At 44.8% G+C, this 21,217-nt stretch overlaps 1 protein-coding gene across 6 annotated transcripts in view; it reads right to left on the bottom strand.

Moving 5' to 3' along the window:
• Galnt18 (polypeptide N-acetylgalactosaminyltransferase 18) overlaps nucleotides 1-6,323 on the bottom strand; it is a 331,708-nt gene extending 325,385 nt beyond the window's left edge. Inside the window, exon 1 of one of the 6 annotated variants that reach the window (XM_078046486.1) lies at nucleotides 5,632-6,323. In XM_078046486.1, coding sequence (XP_077902612.1) covers nucleotides 5,632-5,866 — 235 coding nt within the window. In that variant the 5' untranslated portion in view covers nucleotides 5,867-6,323. The remainder of the gene's footprint in view (nucleotides 1-5,631) is intronic. The other 5 variants (XM_078046484.1, XM_078046485.1, XM_040284744.2 and 2 more) reach the window with 5 other exon arrangements.
• Between the last annotated feature and the right edge of the window lie 14,894 nt (nucleotides 6,324-21,217).

Below are 21,217 nucleotides of genomic sequence, written 5' to 3'. Positions count from 1 at the left end.
AAAAATGTTTATTTTGTCAGCAACAATCCCACTTCTGGAAATGCATTCTTAAAAAAAAATTAAAAAGGAAGTGAAGGTATTCATTTTTGTTTTAACTATAATAGCAAAACAAATAACCCAAGATAGAAGAAGTCATTGAATAAATAATAGCATGTCAATGATGGAATACTCTGTAATTATTAAAAATAAAGCATAAGGCCTGGTGTTGGGGTACATACCTATAATCCCAGAGACTCAGGAGGCTGAGACAGGAGGATCACTGAAGCCAGCCTCAGCTTAGCAAGATGCCAGCTCAAAATTAAAAAAAAAAAAAAAATGAAAAGGATTGAGGATGTAGTTCGTGGTAAAGCACCACCACTGGATTCAATCCCCAGTACCAAATATATATCGTATAGGTTCTCTTGAAAGACCCTCTACTGAACCCTACAAATGAAACATGTTTTCCACTTCCTCTGTAAAATAAACTCCAGAATGCCTTTGCCTTTGTCCATGCACATGGGCTTTCCTCTAGCATCCCTGCTCACATCTCCTCCTGTCAAGCTGTATGCTTTCCAGCTGTCCAGTGGGATTGTTCCCAAGTGTGTTTATACTATTTGCACTTGTCGCCGAAACTGCATGATTGACTTACATATTATGTAAACCAATGAAATATGACCACTAAAAAGACGGGAGTGGTTGTTTCTAAGAAAAATGTAATGCTTTAGAAAGACTTTATACAAGATAGTCACTTAAACATAGCAGACAAATAACATATCAGCAAAATCATTGCAGAAGATCGGACAAAAGTTGTAAAAATTGAGACTACAAAACAGATGTAGATGGCTTCCTAAGTACCTTTCAGTTCCCAGTGAAATTTAAAATAGAACTAGAAATGAGTTTCTGTAAACAGGATACCAAAGGAGTGGTTTGTGCAATGAAGGGGAGAGAAGCATATTGTCAGACTCACCCCAAAGACAAAACTTTGGCCTGACATGAGAAGACTGGCCAATGGATGCACATTTTGAATAACATTAGAAGCAGTTACTCCATATTTGTGATATTTTGTTTGATTTCCCTCTTGGACCCAATATTTCAATTAATGGATTAACTTAAACAGGTTGAATAAGAACATTTCTTTCTATTATCTTTTGGAAAAAAGTCCACCATGACACAGATAAGAGACATCTAGACATTATTATCCCCAATCATCCCCCCTGCACAATGCCTAGCACACATTAGACCCCCAAAAGAGATACTGAACCAATAAACTATGTAGCAAATATAGAAAAATGCTTCTACCAAATGCAAAATGAAAAAAGAATATAAAATGACATTTAAATCATGACTTCATCTTCCTTTTAAAATAGGAAAGCAAATAGACAAAGCTAGAAGAAAAACTCAAAATTTGCAAAATAGCTATTAAACTAGAATGAATCATGGACAATTATATTCATTTTTAAATATTTTCTTAAATATTGATACATTCTTTTACAGATTCAGAAAGGTACTAACCAAGAAAAGGAGAAAGCCATTTTTGTTTCTCCTGGACTTCCAAAATAAGAAGCAAATCAACACTTCATTTCCCTAAGTTCTGCAACACTAAGTCTTCCTTTAGCAAAACCTCTCCTTCATCTACCTCACTATCTCAAGGTCCCGAGATTGAACCTGTTCTAATACTTATTTTGTGTTTCCAAACTCTCCGAATTATTGTTTTAAAATCTGAAGTTACTCACTAGCGCAATTAACATTTACTTTGTTTAAAAAAAAAACTCAAAAATACAATTTGCATTCCCAAGAGATTCCCAAACACCATCTAATTAAATCATTCAATCAGAAAACAAATTAAAATGAAATATCACTGCAATCCCCAAGAGGAAAATAAACTTTTCAGTCATGACTAGAACAGATCTCTAGGGTGATGCTCCAAAGCCTCTTCTAATTGCAAGTTCTATTGAACATCCTGCAGAATGTTCTGTGACATTTGCAGCTTCCAGGACAACTTTCCTTCCAAAGAAAAGAGAAGCCTGAGCAAGACTCCAAAGCAAAATATATCCTCTGGAGAATGGCACCACTTTTATTAATGACTAATTGGTGCACTGGCCATCAACACTGGGTACCAATTTCACCTATCCACTCAGCCATCCAGCACCCACTCTCTGTAGAATTTCCAGGACTGCCCTGGGTGGTCAACAAGCATTAGTTAACTGCATGTAACCTCTGCCCCTCATCAGGAAACAAAACACAGCCCACAGCTTCCTGAGCTTATCTAAGGTAAGCATCTCCACCCAGAAAGACTACTGACTCCAGTTGTCCCTCTATTACCCTTGAGGTTGCTCACTCTGACATCCACTTCCGCCATTGTCAACTGACTCCTGGAGAGCGCCATTTCCCTGTGACCCTATGGCCCATGTAGGGGACAGTATAGTGTATGGTTTACAGACTCAGAATACAGACTCAGAAAAACAGAGCAGCAGATGCTGGCATTTTCCCAGTTTATATATTAAAAATATAAAAAGAAAAAAAGAACAAAGACCCTGTTTTACTCAGCTTTTTTGCTGCTGTAACTAAAAGATCTGACCAGAATAATTTTAGGAGGAAAAGTTTATTTAGGTTAGAGGCTCACGATTTCAGAGGTCTCAGTCCGTAAGTAGCTAGCTCCATTCCTAAGGACTCAAGGTGAGGCAGGACATCATGGAGGAAGAGTGTAGCGGAGGGAAGCAGCTCACATAATGATCAGAAAGCAGAAAGAATCCACTCCCAAGATACAAAATATATACCTCATAGCCAAACCTGAATGAACCACTTCCTCCAGCCACACCCCACTTGTCTCCAGTCACCACTCGGTTAATCTCATCAGGGACTAATTCACTGATTAGGTTAAGGATATGCTCCAATCATTTCTCCTCCAAACCTTCTTGCATTGTCTCACATGTGAGCCTTTGGGGGACACCACATCTAAATTGAAATGGCCTGATCTTGGACCAGTCAAATAACCTCCTCATGCCTTTATTTCCATGTCTGTAAAGTGGAGTTAATATTATCTACCTGATTAGGAGTGAGGATTCAACAGGTCAACACAGGCAAAGTTCTTCGAACAGTAAGTGCTGTCTAGCTCCTCTTAGTTCCATGATGTCAAGTGGATTGTTCAAACTGCTTTACAGATGGGAGGGAACTTGACAGTGGATACACGGGCATGGCCCATCACCAAGCACAGGGGTCTGATCTTATTGTCCTTTCCCTCCCTCTACTTCACAGCACTGCATGTGGCCAGCCCCCCTTTCTGGGCCTCTTACCTGTGTTCCCCAATCCTAAACTCAGGGATGGCTCTAGCACCATGGAGGGAGCCATAGTCATTGACACACTGAACTCCACTGCCTCATGTCTAGTCTTTACCAAGTCACTGCCCTGCCCCACTCCACTATAAGTTGTGGCTCTGCCTTTCTTTCTTAAGATTACAGACATTTAGGAGTGTTCAGAGGAGAAATCCCACATATAAGAGAACTGGACCCATGTTCCAAGGATCCTGGTCTCTTTTTTACCCATCTCCCCAGGTTTTTTTTTTTTTTCAGGTATAAATTTGAAAGTTCTAAACAATATGCAGTTACAAGGTTTCCTGGAAAAAAATCACGAAAGTGCCTCTCACCTTCAACATTTCATGCATTTTCCCATGAAGCCTTATAAATCATGCCACCTGGTCCACCATCAACATGACGGGCCCTTTGTGCTGAGCTCACAGGCTCCTAACTTACTCTCCATGTTTCCCAAGTGGTACCTTGCTCACCTACTCCCTGACCAGACAGAATGACACAAGAAGATAATTTTGAGCACATATACACACTCACAGTATATGAGAATTAAAATTTCTTGAAATCTATAGGCAAAACTGGAAGTGTCAAAGCAAGATATGGCCTTACGTCTCCCACAGAACATTATGAAAAGCCCTGTGGCGAACACTGATTTTCTTTTGCTGATTGTCAAGCCAAACCCAAAGGATGAAGATGACAAGTAAGAAATAGCAACAGGCAGACATCAGAGAGACAATTTTGTCTGCCAAACTCAATGCCAGGTTGGGAGGCAGAGGCAGGACTGAAGAAGAATTTGTCAAGGATCCCTCTTCTGGGAAACTGTCAAAGCCACCAGCTTGTTTTTAAGATTAGTCAAGAAGCACAATAGATATGGACACCTCTCCAGACTCACCTGAACCTGGCTAAGCCTTCCCTGGAAAGGAACAAACCATTCTGGCCACTTGCAGAGGTGCACACATCAGATTCAGAGAGAACAGTTCCTTACCCGGTGGGCAAGGGCAGCAGGTGCAAGGATTGGAACCCAGACACCCAGGTGTAAACAAGAGAGCTCCTGGGGCAGACAGCCTTCAATTCCACCCAATATTGTCAAGGTCCTCCGGTGCTGGCCCCAGTGGTTGGTGGGCTTGCCAGGTTCACAGGTGAACTAGGCTTGGCCCTGCCCTTAAGAAGCTCACACTCCTAGTAGAAAGCAGGGGACGCCAAAAAGTGACAAAAAGCAAGTGTGAGCATGAGGAACCTGTGTGTGTGAGTGTGTGTGTGTGTGTGTGTGTGTACGAGGCTCCACAGTGCCCAGAACTCCATCCCTTCCTTCTGACAGCTTATCCTATGGGGTCACCTCAAAATAATGCCCCGAATCCCATCCTCCTTTGGGACTCCCAGCGACAGCCTGGAGTGCACGACAGCCTGGACTGCACCGGTCCAGAGCAGTCTTGGACTCCTGGCCCACCCAGTATAGGTCTGTCCGGAGTCCTACCCCGCATAGGTCTGTCCGCTCCACCCCAGCCACTCCCTGGGCCTGAAAGTGGAGCTACCTTGGGATCCGCCTGTGCCTGGTGCCAGGAAGGCTCAGCCCAGGGCGGGTTCTATCTGTCCTGGGCGGAGGCACCACCGCAGTGAACAGAGCTCAGGCTCCAGCGCCTTCTTCCCGGGTTTGACACCTGCTCCTAGGGAGGGTCCTAGACCAGCGGGCCATAGTGGAGGTAAGAATCACTATTGGTTTAATTAGCCACCCAGTCACAGATGCATCCCTGTATTCCCAGTCGCTGAGGGACCCAGCATAGGGAGGCTGGCGTTGAGGCTGGGGCTGGGGGTATGCAATCTTCCTAGCCTGGGCTTGTCCCGCAGCCTGTGGTCCTAAATACCAATAGCTAGAGTCAAGCGGTATCTCGCTGTTAGTCCCTTATAGTAACCAAATGAGCTCTTTTGCACTACTACTCTCTTGTATACACACACACACACACACACACACACACACACACACGCCCACACGCACACAATTTCAAGCTGGACTTGTGTGCGATCCCGAAAGCCGGTGAGCAACCAGCCTGGTGTCACACGCACATTTTGACACGTGCGCAGCGCGCCCCCATATCGACTGTGTGCTGCCCACACCCGCTTGTGCAGCCCCGCGCACACACATGTGCCCTGGGAAAGCGCGCAGGGTCTCAGATACTGAGGGTCCTGCACCCGGGTAAGAGCTAACACGAACCCGATCCCCAGCCCACAAGCGTCTGCGGCCCCAAAGCCCGGCACTCGCGGGATTGATGCGCACTAACCCCAAACACCCAGCGCGGTGTGGGCACTCCCGGGTCTCGTGGGCGGCCCAAGTTTCCTGCGGCGCCAGTACCTTGGATGTGCTGCTTGATGACATTCTCCAGGTGGTCCAGCCGCTCAATAATCTTCAGAGTATCCCCTTTGTCTTCCTCCAGCTTCTTGTCAGGCGCCGGCTCCTGCCCCCGCACATACACGCTGGCGATGTAGTTGGTGACCCAGCCCACGTACAGCAGGCATATGATGTTGGTCATGCCGCTCAGGATCACGCAAGTGGACACCAAAGTTTTGGTCTTCCTGGTGCACACCATTCTGGACTCCCACCTCCATATAGAGCTCCCGGGGGCCCCTCCTTGATGCGCGCCCGGGACTGCCCAGCGATCACACCCCCTAGCACGCTTGGGGCTGCACTTGAGTCGCGAGGTTCTCCAAAACCGGGTCCGATGGCTGTGGAGCCGCGGTGCCCAAGTTTGCAGCTCGAGCCGCTGGCTACCAGGAGAGAGCTGACAAAGGAAATGAGACAGAATTTTTTTTCCAAATTAAAAATCCCTGAGCCTTTCTAGAACGGTCACGGGTGGCCGGCAGCCGCGCGACCCGATGCACACGTCTGGGAAACTTTGCCACTGCCTGGGTACGCGGCCGCGCCGCTTCCCATCGCCAAGCTCCAGCTGCCTTGGCGGTCCGACCGGCCCGCGCAGCTAGCAGGACCGCGGCGGCGGCAGCGGCGGCAGGGAAAGCGGCAGAGCAGACCGGACCGGCCCCCTCCGAGCGACAAGCGCCACCACCAATCGCGCTCCGGCTCGGTAGAGGGGCCGGGGCTGGGCGGCTGCGGACCAACGAGGAAGGCGCGGGGGGGCGGAGTTCGCCCCGGGCCCCACCTGCTGGCCTCCCTAGCTCCCGCCCCCAGGGACGCGCCTGAGCCTCCACCCGTGCCCGCGCAGGCTGCCCCTACCCAAGCTTCCGAAGATGGCTCGCCTCCAGCCCCAGCCCAGGTCGGCAGATTCTGCTGGTAGGGGAATTCCAGCTCTTGCCCTAGCTCTGGTTTTTGCGCTGGAATCCCTGGCTTCCGGGGATCTCGAGGTTCAGTTCCCCTTATCTGCCCTGACTGCGGGGCTTCTGGAGCAGGTCCCACCAGAAAACTGACTCCGCTATCCTTTTGCGGTTGCCAGGACCCCAAGAGACCACTTAAGCGGTCAGGCCCTGTGGTCATCCACTCCTTCCTTGGTCTCACTTCGGCCTCCACCCTGCCCTTTATTTCCTGGCCTCCTGGGGTGTCACCAGACTTGGCAGTTGTCAAAGCGAGATTCCCCTGGGGAATCTTCTGGAAGCAGAATCGGTGACCTATTAGATGTCTCTGAATCACCTATTTCTGCTCCCACGTGTTTGTTTGTTTGTTTGTTTGTTTTGTTTTGTTTTGTTTGCTACCTAGATTTTTCTTTAAGTCAAGGCTTAAAGGCCATGTCCTGTAACCCCAGTTTTCATTCATTTGGGACCAGGCTCATCCTGTGCATAGAGAAACCCTGCACAGAAATGCCCAGAGAAAAGTAAAGTGGGAGGAGACACAAAGAGGAAGGACACCATGAACAGTCCCTATACATATTGATTGTCCCTGCTTTTGGCAACAGAACTGTGCTCATGTTGCCCTCTCTTACTGAACACCCACTTTTCAATAGCTGAGTAGAATTTCTTTAAACTGGGGCTTTTTAAAACACAGATTTCCCTACTCTAAGTTGCATTCTTCTGGCCTGGAAGTCAGGGCTGCAGCTGCTGCATGCACACTCTGAGTGGCCTGACTCTAACCTGACTTGTTAGGGCTCAGAATGGCTCTCTCAAGGGAAGTTTTCAGGATTCAGAAAACTAGCCCTACAAAAGGAGGGCACAACACCAAAGTAGACGCACTCTATGGCCTGACCAGCCAAAGGCCCTTCATCCAGTGCTTTGCTGACAAAAGATACTGTGAAAAGAAGCACCAACTAGGGATCTGGGAAGATTTCTCTTCACCTCCAATTGGAGGAGAGAACGATGGGTATGGTAGAAGAGAGAGAGGAGAATAGTGTGCATGAGTGGGACACGTTCATGACAGGAGAAAATGTGCACAGTTTCTGGGGAAAAATAAAAATCAAGATAGGCCAGTCTGCTGCCTGCCTCCACAAAGAAGAAGTCCTGGGTCTTCTCCTCTTCTGCAAGCATAATTCAGCTCACAAAGGGAGGACCTGGGTTTTCTTCAGGCTGGATGGACTTAATGGCAGTGGCTTTGGGCACAGCTGATGGCAAAGGTGTCATCCTGGCTTCCACTATGCTCTCTCTCCCAAAGGGAGCCCTAGAAATTCAGCTCTTACCAGGACCTTCCTAATGTACCACAAGTTAGACTGAGAGGAGACCATAGTTGTTTTTCACATTGGGGGGTGCAGGGGGATTTCAAATTAAAAGATAAGTTTCAAGAAAAAAACAAAGTAGCATGTATGACATTAAATTTTGTACCAGCTGATGCTCTAAGATAATGTGTGACCACGGAGGGTATTAATATAACAAGAACACACGTAAGAGCACAGAATAGGCCCTCTTCTCTAAAAGGTCACAGGATTGAGTTCACCAATTCAACGAATATTCCCTGGAGGGACAGTCAGACTCTGGAGTTCTAACCTCTGGACCATCACCTGTTAGTTATGTGAGCTTGGACAAGTTTCAAAACATCAGTGAGCTCAATTTCCCCCAAGTATCAAATAAAAACAACACTTCACTGAAGAGCTGGTTTTGAAGATTAAATGATAGGATACACCAGAAAGGTACACATTGTGGCTGCTCAGGCTCATGTGAATCTCCTTCCAGAATATGGTCCCTCCTTTCCCGAGGCCAGAGCACAATCACATAAACTTCATCCTTCTATTTGGTTTTTCTACCAAGCAATATCACTTCTGTCTCCTCTAATGCAAACTAACAGGAATTAAAACTATAGCGGCAAGGGGCTCATCTCTTCTTAGCTAGCTGGGCTCCAGTTCGTTGGCTTTCTATCTATCATGTCTGTCTTTACCATCAGTAGTGCCGTGGTCCACACAGGTTGATAGACTATTCAAAATGGAAGACTGGTTGCCCCCAGGACCCTAACTTTCTACTCAAGACCCACCTTGAATAAAAGAGGACACAAAGATTTTAGCCACAATGATTTTGCAGAGTCACAGGTCAGAAGGTATCATCTAGGAACTGTTTATAAGAAAGCACATACAAGCTCTCTTATGAACAGTTCCTGGAATTCATATCTTTGATCCTCAATTCAATTGCATTCAATCCAACAAGTAATTCCAGAGCCTCTGAGGGTTTTGTCTGAATGACAAGTTGACCTGGACACACCCACTTTATTCCAGACATGTGGATATAATCTGAGCTTCATAGTCTTAATATGGGACTCTTTTCTGAACCTGGAAAGCTGCTATCACTCATCCTAGACGGTGAAGACATTTCTGATCCTCAAGTTAGGTCATTTATCTAACCTCTGAATGTCATCTCACCTTTTCTTTAAATAAATTCTGCTTTATGGAGTCATTATCAGAGCCCTGGAGAGTTCATCAGGACTGAAGAGGTCATCAGATAATGAATGTGAGCAGAAACTCTAAAAGTCTTTCTTTAAACTTCTGAGGATATAAATCTGGTGTCTCCTCCCACTCCTTCCACAAGAGGAAGTGAGAATGTGCTAAAGAAGCAGAGATCCTTGGTAGGGTCTTCCCAGTACGGCCTTTGGACTTCACCCATCTTTTACACTGGCGAAGCTGCTATCCTTCTGATGGGATTTGAGAGTGAGCTAGTAGGACTTTCCTACTCACATGCATAGTCTGAGTGTCATCTCACCAACACTAAGCTTTCATTCAAAATATCCTTGACACTAAAATTGGGAAAATCTAATTATTAATGGAGTGCAGCCACCAATCCATTATATTCTCAGAGGTTCCCCTGAACTGAGTTAAAGAGGAACAGTGAACCAATCTTGGGCAATGGCAGGAGTCCACTCCTCAGGGAGGAGTGTCAGTGGCCATCTATCCCACCAGATGGCAGCACCATGCAAAGCCTTGGGACTGGAGGTGCCAATTAGGATGCTGGGGCTAAAGGGAAAAAAAAACAGATTCTGATAGTGAAAAGCCCCAATTTGTATGCAGGCTAGATGGGGAGAGGAGTTGCCAGGTTCCTAAGAGAACCTGGGATCATGGGGCTTCCAGCAAGGACAGATACAGGTTCAGAGACAAAGGCTATGGAGATCTAAGATTGGATTCTGCCAAGCTATAGGCACAAGGTGTCAGTGACTGAAAAGGCACGCTTCTGGGAGAGAGATGGCAATGAGATTAGTATTTTTTGGTACCTATTAGGTGTCAGGCCTAGTGTTTTCATATTTTGTCTTTGGAACACAGAGTAGAGTGCCAATTGGCTGGGTTCATATTCTACTTCCACCATTTACTAGCTGTATGATCCTGGGTAGATTATTTAGCTGCTCCAGGCCTCAGTTTCTTCATCTACAAAATGAGGATAATAGTAATAACACCACGTACCTCATATGAATGTCATGAAAATTAGATGGATGAATTATATAAAGCATACTAAAGGCACCATGTCAGTATTGGCTATAGCTATTATTACTTTCTCTGAGCACCAAAATATCTAAAAGATAAATGAGAGGAGACAGGACATCCAGAAGGTGCTTTCCTCTAACTGAGAGCAAAGGTTTTTCTTGATCCTCTTCTTTCACCTATTCAAGGTCCCAAAGCACCCCTAGCTGAACTTCAGAGCAGATCCTGAAAGGAATCCTGTAACTACACACATCTAACCAACTCTGCCCACTTAATTATCCACTAAATATTTTCTGAGAGTCCAGTCTGTACTAGACTCATTGCTGGGCACTGGTGGTCCAGAGATGTCTCACATCTGCATCCTGGCCCTGCACCTCTTTCATGAAGGAAGCCCACAAACAACTTGATGTGTATCATAAGCTCTTACTTGACATATGAATATGGGAAGGAAAGGTGCAAACAGTTGGTGGAGGCACCAAATTCCTTCCCAAGAAGCGACTGTGCACCTGCTAAGCACCTTCACTGCCATTTAGTCCCTGGATATCTCTACTGCACTGAACTTTCTTTCCTGGAGGAAATATTTGCAATGTATTTAACAGACCAGGGTCTGATATCTAGAACATATGAAGAATTTACATAAACCAATAAAATAGAAGGGCAAAACTATTCAAATGGAAAATTGGGCCAAGAATATAAGCAGACAGTTAAGACAAAATGAAAATTGCCAATAAACATATAAAAAGATGTTATAAATTTGTTAAAAATTAAAAGCATGTTTTAAAAAAAATAGATGCCCTGATTTATCTATCAGATTGACAAAAATGCATTATGATAATTTTCAAGCATTAGAGAGAACATGTGGGAAATAAGTACTCCCATATTCTTCTGGTGGGAGTATAATTGGTACAATCACTTTGGAATATAACTTGGCAGTAATGATGAAATTAAGAATTCACATTACCCTATGACCTGGTATTCAAAGTACGGTCCGTGGACCAGTTACATCAGCATCACCTGAGTGCTGCATAGAAGTACAGTACATTGGGCCCATCCCACATCTACTGAATCAAGCCTGTTTCAACAAAATCTTCAGATGATTCATATACACATTAAAATCTGAGAACCAATACATATGAAACTGTGAGTCATGGACTTTGTATTGGAAAAGAACCAGGACTAGCAGAAGTGGCCAAATTCTGAACTGAAGTTCTCTCCAATGTCCGATTTCTGAGAATGAATAGTTCTTAATATAATACTTTCAAAATTAGAATTATTCTTTAATTTCAAAAATGATGCCTCTGGTTATGCTGGGTTCTGCTTCATGTTTTGTGACCTGAGCTAGCCATTTAACTATTGTAAGCCCACATCCTTATCTGTAGGACAGCAGTAATTAAACCGAGTAACTAAAAGTTCAGACTCACACACGGGGGTGCTTCAAACACATCACACCAAGTACAACTCAAGCCTTGATGTTCATATGATTCTGATGGTCAGGAAAAACTGGCCAATCTTTATGGTTTAAGGCCACAGTCTGGCTGGGCACAATTCACGAGCCACTTGTCAAGCAGAAACAAACTTTATTTTTAGAACACACACGCCACACCACAGGAGCTCTTCAGGAATTCCTTCAGAGCCCAACTGCCACCACCGGCTTCCCACGAGCCTTTCAACCCCCCACTCCTCTTGCTCTTGAGGCCGATTGGCTGGGTCGTGTGGGCAGAGCCAAAAAAAGTCCCCCAATGAGCAGCTCCATGGTCTGAAAGGGCGGGGAAACAGCCCAATGAGCATCACCGCAGAGCAGCCAATCAGCTCGCAGCTGAAAGTTTGCTGGGGCCCTTTCAGCTATGGCTCTCAACAGTTTAAGGCCACAGAGAAGAGAGCAATACTGTTGGAGCAAGACTTTCACCAGATGAAACAAATGCACATACACACATTACACATACCTATAAGAGGCTTGACTTACTTGTGCTACCCATAAGAGTGTTTTCTATAGAAAAATAAAAAGAACCATCAAGGTGCACAATCCCTTTCACCACATAGTGAGAGCAAGGATGTTATCAACTACCACATTTGCCCCCTTTGAGTCATTTCTTAGTTCAGGGTATTTTACATGATAATTTTATAGAGTTGCCTGCTTTCACACATGCAGTGAGAGATTTATGAAAGTTTTGGCTTCCTGTTATTTAAAAAGGATGCTCAGTAGGAGATAAGATACGTTGACAAGGAAAGCAATCAAGCATCCTGGTTACACACATGGAACCCAATGAACCTGGGTTGAAAATGGCATCTGCCATTTATTTACCAGTTCTATGAATCTGAGCAAGTTACTCACAATACTGTATTTCCATTTCCTCACTGTAAAATGTAATGACCACCTCATGGAGTTGTCACGTAGATTAAATAAAATAGTATTAGGAAAGCTTGGCACACAGGTGTGGTAAATATTCAATACATATTAGATTTGCTAGTACTTCACATTTTTATTTAAATATTAAATCATCATGTTTCATTCCCAGCCCACCATATACATATTCTATAGCATATATATGCAGCCGAGGGACTACATATATATTTTAAATATGCTTTTGTTGTTGCACTGTTGTTGTTGTTACTTAAAAGGATGAGTACTGGGTTTCTGTGCAACTTCTATAAGTAGAAACAAATAGAGCTACCCAAAGTAGCTCTATTTGTAGCTCACTTCACTACCCAAAGTGAAGTGATTCGTTGGACCGCCTGGCCCTCTAGGGCAGGTTGTATTACCAGTACTGTTCCAAAACAGCTCCACAGGTAAGCTATTCTCACACCCACTCTATAGGTGAGAAAACTATCAAATGTCAAACACTAAAGGGTGAAAGTGGTGAAGGGCTCTAACTCTAAGCCTAGCACTCTCCCATATACCTCCTCCCTCCTGAGGAGCAGCCAAGGGACCCTTATCCTCAAAGAAAGAACTGCAGGCTGATCAAGACTAGAAAGTGAGAGACCCCATTTGCACCTGTCTAGGTGTATGTTGGAATGAGAGGAGCTTTCAACCCCTAACTGGATGTTGTCCCCTGAATAGGGAAAAGCTCTATAAAATCCAGCATTTCAAAAGTGAGGATCTAGTGGAGCTCAGCTAGGGGACTTCCCATGTCTGGAGCCCTACTAATAGGGCACAGGGAGTGTGTTAGTCAGACTTTTCGTTCCTGTGATAAAAAGACCAGACAACAACAAGGAAAAGTTTATTTTGGGGTTATGGATTTAGAGGTTCAGTCCCTGGTGGGCCGACTCTGGGTTCAAGTGAGGCAGCACGTCATGGTTGGAAGTGTGTGATGGAAAGCAGCTCAGGACACAATAGCTAGGAAGCAGAGTTCCACTCTCCAGAGGCAAAACATAAACCCCAAAGGTACAGCCCCAATGACCTACCAGCCACACCCCACCTGCCTTTAGTTACCACCCAGTTAATGCATATCAGTGGATTAACCCACTGGTTAGATTAAAGTTCTCATAACCAAATTATTTCACCTCTGAACATTCTTGCATTGTCCCACGCAGGAGCTTTTGGGGGATACCTCATATCAAAGCAGAGCAGAGAGTCATAGATTCCCTCAGACTCAGGGAAGGTGCCTCCCTGAAAATCCTTGTGTGGGCTCCAATAAGGCAGGGAGAAGAGGAGCTGGGTGGTGAAATGACTTTTCCTGGGAAATGCCTGGTGGCCACCTTTATGTCTGAACAAAAACATCAGAGAGCTGTTTCAGCAGCCACCCAGACCCTCACTCTCAGACTCACAGAAATAGCAAAGCCCCTCTGTAAGGGATCACTGGTGCCTGTGAGGCCCGAGGAGAAGCTATGACCTTTTCAGGATTGGTACATGATGGTCTGGGGCATGACTGGCCCATAAGCATGTTCTGGGCTTTGCTGCCAGACAGATGGTAAATAAAATATTCAGCAGACACACCAACTTCTCACAACAGTGAGGTTACTGGCTGGTTCAGAACAAAGTGATTTCTGTAGAAAGCACAAATTGCAAGTGGCAAGAAGCAGCTGGGAGGTAGTCAGCAATCTGCTTCCTCTGACAGAGCCAGAGACCAAAAGCTGGGGACAGTCTGCATTTGCAGCAGGCCCCGAGCCCCTACTCAGAGAGCTGTGGAATTTATCATCAAAGGACTTGTATAAACTTGGTTCCAAGACAAATGACAGATACAAAAAAAAAAGTCCAAAGTACTCAAATGAATGATTCTGGATAAAATAGCCTCCGCAGGTGCCAATGGATAGGTGGATGTGGCAGGATATACTTACAGATACCAACATAATCACTTTTCTGACAGAACTCAAACTGAGAATGGCTGGGTATTTGCTAATAATTGTCCACTGTACACAAGCTGCCTTATCCAGGCATCCACAAACATGATGAGGGAGCTGACAGACTCCAGAATGAAGTCTTAAGACCCCATATCCCCAAGTAGTGTGACAGACACAACAAATTCCTTGCCATCCATCATAACTTTATTGCAGGAGCTTCAGCAACTATAGAAAAGGGTAGGTCTAGAGTGCTAAGTTTGTGCTTCTTAATAAAGCTTACTTCTGTGAGCCTAAGCATTTTCATTTGTGATACTGTATTCTAAAACCAAAACAACAATACAGATTCATTTTCCAATAAATTATCAGAAAAAAACATTCGCACTTTTCACTCACTCCCCAAGCATGATAATCATCTCCAAAATAACCCTCAATGTAGTTACCAATTATCTCAAAGTAGTAAATCCAATGACATTTCTCGGTCCTCCTGATTCAACCTTTCATCAACTTTGAACATTGTTCGATTTCTCTTCTTTCTTAAAACTTTCCATTCTTTTAGTTTTTAAGACAGTATGCTCAGCCAGATTTCCTCTTGCCTCTCCCCACTACCAACCTATCTTCATCTACTGGCTATTAAATGTCAGAGCTCAGCAAGATTCCATCCAAGTCTCTTTTCTCTCTTCATCTGCTCTCTACGGACCCTCCCTTTTCATCTATACTCTAACCATGAACTTCTCTAGACAGATGATTCAACCAGGTCTCCTGTCAACTTCCAGACTAGTAAACTCAATTGCCTGCTAACTTCCCTCCTTATGTGATTCATAAGCATCTCAAAATCAAACTGGCAAAATAAAACTCCTGAGATTCCCCTCCTACCTCCTTTCCCAAATCTAGTCCTTTTGTGGTGTCCCATCTTAGTGAATGAAAGCATCCATTCAGTTGTGTGAACCAGAAGCCCAGAAATGATCTTTTGTTCTTCATGTCCATCATAACCAAGCCGTATTGACTCTAATGACTAGTTACATATGCCACAAAATCTACCTAAATTTCTCCATGTCATCTCTCCCTTCATCTTTCACCTAGACTACTAACTAGTTAACAACTGTAGTCTATTGACTCCTGGAGGGCAGAGATGAATCTCTGAATTTTATTCCCACTAATATCATTGGAGCTTATCATGGTACTAAATAAATATTAATATATTAATGAATAAGATTTTTACTTAAATTATATATTATCCAGTAGTGTTAGAGAACAATAAATCCGACATGTAAAAATCCCTAGAAAATTGAAACTAGATTTTTTTATTTGTTTCTTTTTACTTCAATCATCTTCATAATAATCTTCCTAAAATATACTATAACCCTCCTAAAAAATACTATATGATATATAAAATATATATATGGGGGGGGGATACCTGGAATTGAACTCAGGGTGCTTAACCACTGTACCCTTTTTGTGTTTTATTTAGAGACAGGGTTTCATTGAGTTGCTTAGGGCCTTGCTAAGTTGCTCATACTGGCTTTGAACTTGCAATCCTCCTGATAGCACCAATTTATTATAGTTAAAAAGGTAGTTTAACAAGTTCCTGGATATATGATCAATAAACCAAAAAAATCATTTGCATTTCTTACACTTCAGAAAACAATGAAAAAAGTTCTACTTATTTTAGCAACAAAAAAATACATTTAAAACTCAAGCTAGCAAAAGTTGTGTGGGAGACATTGTGGCTTCAGAAATTCAATTTCCAGTGGTCACCATTCCCAACTGGAATGTCATAACTGGGTAAAAAACTGAGGACCAGGGCTGCCCTGTAAGATTCGCCACCCATCTTCTAGTGAAGATTCTTTTCCTAATTGGCCTCCCAGATAGAATCTGAAGGTTTTGGGTTTAATCAAAGGAAGCAGATAACCCGAGAGAGTTGGAAGAAGAAGTAAGTGAGCTAAATCCTTACAGAATCAAGCTCCAGTGGTCTCCCCACTCCTCAAACAGTATTTTTTTTTCTATCTCAGCCTTCCAATTCCTAAAAGTGAAAGAAAACTTTTCTAGTTTATAGGAAAATAATAGTTGGGAAATCTTTCTAGATACTAAGGTCTATTTATCTTACTAGCAACAACAGTAACAATAAAATAAGGCACCTGAAATAGAAGTTCTACAGGTGTCTTCCACTGACCCAGTCCCCTGTATACTTCTAACCATCAAAGTGAGATAACTGAGGTAAATAAATATGCCCTGGGGCTGGTGTCCTGTGCCACCAACTGGGAAAGGTCCGGTTTCTTGGCTCAAGGATGAAGGATCATGCTGGCATGTCTGGGTACTGAGGGCATCAGTCCAAGACATGGAGGAGGGCTAACCTACATCTTTAGACGAGAGGGAATCTCCCACACTTGCCAGCCACGGCCATGTGCACGATGGCAGAGTGCAGAGGCCTGTGCCATACCCACACTGGTCAAGTCCGAGAATCCAGGCAACATGGGATTATTTACACCTGTGCTTCCTTGAGGATGCTCCCTAGCGTCCTTTCTAAGTCCCTAAAAGGCCACACTGGACTAGAAAAGGTTCTGGCCCTGCTTCTGAAGGAGGCCCATAGCCACCATGTCACTGTGGTCTTCTTACCTTAGCTCCCATTCCACCATGGCTCACGATGACAGGCTAAAGGCTTTGACAGGCTCCAGCCCCTTGGCTTCGACAACCCTAGTATGGCCTCACACAGGGGGAGACGGTTGTGCTTGGAGACTGGAAGGGGAACGCTGGGCTCCAGGTTTTGAGACCACCTTGGAATGTGCCCACAACTACTTAGTGCTGCTGGGAAGGTGCCCTCATTCTTTTTCCTTTCCCGGTTTTTAAACCTGAGTTATTGAACACGCACTATGTTGTTGTTGACTCAAATAACCACTAGAGAGATCAGATGTGAGAGATCTCATGACATGAGAAGGGGCTATTGGAACAGGGTCATTTGCCTTTCCATCAACCAGTCCCATTGCTGTGATCAGCAGAAGTTTGTTTGTTCAAACATTTTAAATAGTTTTTTTTTTCAATCTTTCCTTACAATCGAGCTGTCACCTTTCAGAATTGCCAGTGTTTCTTCCCTCTTGAATACCCACTGCACTCTCAAATTCTTTCCAAAATTGTTACTCCCAACCTGCTATAAACTGGGAAAACAAATAGCTGAATTATTAGAGTTGGATGTAAATGAGGGGAAAAAAGGACTTTGATCAAGGGGCTGAGGGACACTCCTGTGAATAAAGTGTTCAAGGATGTGACATATTTATTGGTTCACTTATTTTCTGCCTCTCAACACCCTCATGCTCCAGCAGCTTGCACTCCTGGTCCTACCAATCAATTCCCCACAAACCAGCCAGAGTGATCTTTTAAAAATGCAAAGTTGACTTTGGTACACACCACACACACACACACACACACACACACACCCCACACCATCCTTCCCTGCTTAGACCCTTTCAGTAGCTTCTCATCACCCTCAGAATAAAGTGTAGCTTCCTTGACAGGCCTCCAAAGTCTATCAGGTGTGGCCTCTCGGACCCTCCTCTCTCACGTTTCCAGGCCCAAATACATGGAACATGACTGTCACCCCAGCTCATCAAGTTTCAACTTAACTCCTTCTCCTAGAACACCTCCTTGGCCTTCTGAACAAAGCCATGGGTCAAACACTGGCCCCCAGTCCTAAATACTTTTCCATCCAAACATGTAGCCCTAAATCACTCTGGCAGGGTAGCATGATAAGAGTCCTAGCTCTACCATTTACTAGCTCGGTTGTGTTGAACAAATAACCTAACTTCTCTAAGTCTCAGCATCTCTAACTATAGAATGAAAATCGTTGTTTCACCTACTTCTTAACAACATGGCAAAGATTGAAATGGTGCATGTAGAGCACTTAGTTCATCAAATGTATAACCATTCGTTGATGGTCTGTCTCCCTTATCAGAATGTAAGCCCCATGAGGCCAGGGACCATGCCTGCCTGGTGCTCAGGAACTTCAGGGAGTCTGGAACGTTGCTCCGTAAGTACATGCTGAATCTTTGCTAGATGAATAAATGTATGAATGAATGAATGAATGCCAACTTTCTGTCAAAGAATCTGCAGGGCTCCCATTTCACACGTCAACAGAAGACCATTCTTGTGTGTGTGTTCTTTGATCTGTGGCTGCCATCAGCTTCTCTCCTGCTATATCCTAATGGCTCATCTGATGAAATTCTCTTCTCCTCCTCTCCCTTAATCAAATGCTTGCCAGGACTGCCCCCCTCTTCCAGGAAGCTTTCCTGAGTCTGCTGGTCAGGTTTTCTTGGGACTCCTACATAGTGTCCATCATCACCCCCCTCCTCAACTCCTCCCTGGCCTCTTTTCTCCTCCAGCTAGGATGCAGAGGCCTTGCAGGCAAGCTGTCCTGGGCTTCTCCTTTTGTGCTCCATCCACACCCCCACGCCTGGTCAGCTCACCCTCCACCAGGGTCTTTCAATCCTCTGCTCCTTCAAACCCGTCATTCCTTTTGATAATGTTCTCTCAAAAAATTACATCCTTGCAGTGTTTACCTCCGAGGTCTCAAGTTTCACCACACCTCACTTAAGGTATTGACTTTCCAATTCACAATAAATTATTCAGCAGTTCATTTTCAGCCAAACTCCTCTTTCTTCAGGGCCTGCTCTCCTCAGCCACCATCTCGGCAGCCTTAAAGTCTAATGACGTGTTTACAATTCATGCTTTGCCAGGCATTAAAGCAACGCGTGGTGAGCTAGCGCCGGGATGATGGAGCTGGGCGCTGCTTAGAAGGCGTAGCAGACGGACAGGCCCAAGGGTGCCACTCTGTCTTTTATAGAGGGCAAGGATCTGTATCTCCACTGCAAAGGATCCAGGTGCAGATGGTGGCAGAAGGGATGCAGTTCAAAGGCAGGGTCCGGGCTGGAACTTTCCCTGCACTCCCTGAAGAGCTGCCCGACAGCTGATGGGCACAGCGGCTCTTGTTCCAGGCACATGTAGGCAGGGTGAGCAGCAGGAGGATTTCAGCTTCAGAGGCACTGGGTTGAATGTTGAAGGAAAAGAAAAGAAAAAAGAAACCAGATCTCCTCCATGGTCAGGGGCATCCACGGAAGTGAGCTCAGCACAGAATCTTCACCGTAGCATCTTGGGGTTTATTTGGTAGGGGGCTAGCAGGGATTGAACTCAGGGGCACTTGGCCACTGAACCATATCCCAGCCCTATTTTGTATTTTATTTAGAGACAGGCTCTCACTGAGTTTCTTAGGCCTTGCCGTTGCCGAGGCTGGCTTTGAACACCTGATCTTTCTGTCTCAGCTCCCTGAGCCACTGGGATAGCATTGTGTTTTTAAAGTGTTGTCTTCTTTGCACAGAGGACTGCTTCTAGCCCTGTCGCAGCCCTTCTTGGCAAATGACCCTGCAGGCCAGCTCCTTCCTAAGGTTTTTGCTCCAGGCACTCCGTCTCCCATCCTCCTCCACGTTAACCCTGGGAACATCCTAGGCTCCCATTAGGAGATCCCAGATCCACCACAGCTTCCAAACCTGCCCTTGTCAGGTCTCAGGCCCTCTGGTTATGACTGTAAACATGGGGCCATCAGACACTGTAACAGGGTCAGGAATGGAGGAAAGGGAGTCAGGGGACTCTACCATTGAGCATCACAGGAAGGCAAGGAGACCCCCACACACAATTATCTTAGATTTTGCTGGCATTCAAAACTTTTTTTCCTCAAGTCTTTGACCAATTAATGCTCATATTGAAGGTTTATTCTGATAACTGCCTTCAAGGGATTGACTCAAAGGAGACCAGAGTTGAGAGATTTTGAGTGATGGAAAAAGTGACAGGTTCCCTTAGACCCCATCAAAACTGACACAGTATTTCTGGCGGCCACAAAAAAAAAAAGGATTTAAAAAGGGCTGGGACTGTGGCTGAGTAGTGGAGCGCTTGCCTGGCAGGTGCGAGGCACTGGGTTTGATCCTCGGCACCACATAAAAATAAATAAATAAATAAAGGTATTGTGTCCATTTACAACTGAAAATATTTTTAAGAGGGTTAAAAACAAAACAACAAACAAAAAATAAACAAGGAAGACAGCATTGCAACAGCTAGAGAAAAAATATTAAAGTTAATCCGCATGATGGCCTCTTCTGCTTTGTCACCAAATCTCATTTTTCTGTCCTTGTTCCTTTCTCTCTTCACTGAACACTGAATGGATGCAAAGCTCAAGGGGACAGGACACTGTACCAGAGACAGCTGCTATTTCCTTCCTGCCCACACCCTCTTCTGAGAGGTCCTCAGCCCTGGCAGTGAAGCCCCGGGCATTCTATCACCCGCTTCCCCACCACCCTGAGCCTCACTGATGGCAAAGCTGATGGAACAAGGGATGGGCACCTCTTGGCCAGAAGCTGGTCCAGAAGTCCCATTCTCTCACCTGGGAACTTGTGATTGAATCAGTTAGCAATGGAGAATAAGGAACACAGGGGTGCAGAGTGGGAAGGCATGGAGAAATGGAAAGAATGATGGAGAAATGGGAAGAATGATGGAGAAATGCTGAAAGAAAGCAGTAATAGAAAGTCAGAGAGAGAGAGAGAGAGAGAGAGAGAGAGAGAATCTACTGCATTTACAGTTCATGAGATTCCCCTGATGCTAGCTGAACTTCAGTGAATGGGTGTCTCAACTAAGACCCTGAACCTGCATACTAAAGAAATAATTCAAGATAAAATAACTAAAAGCTAATGAACAACTAGTAAGAGCCAGAACTCTGGATCAGAATCCACAGCTCTAACCCAAACAATCCAGTGAGACTGGTAGGTGCGCAACCACCCTATAGCTAAGAAAACCGAG

This window comes from Ictidomys tridecemlineatus, chromosome 4 (assembly GCF_052094955.1).
Source record: "Ictidomys tridecemlineatus isolate mIctTri1 chromosome 4, mIctTri1.hap1, whole genome shotgun sequence".
Classification (NCBI taxonomy): domain Eukaryota; kingdom Metazoa; phylum Chordata; class Mammalia; order Rodentia; family Sciuridae; genus Ictidomys; species Ictidomys tridecemlineatus.
The sequence above is the reverse complement of the archived record's forward strand: the minus strand, read 5'-3'. Positions and strand labels throughout refer to the sequence as shown.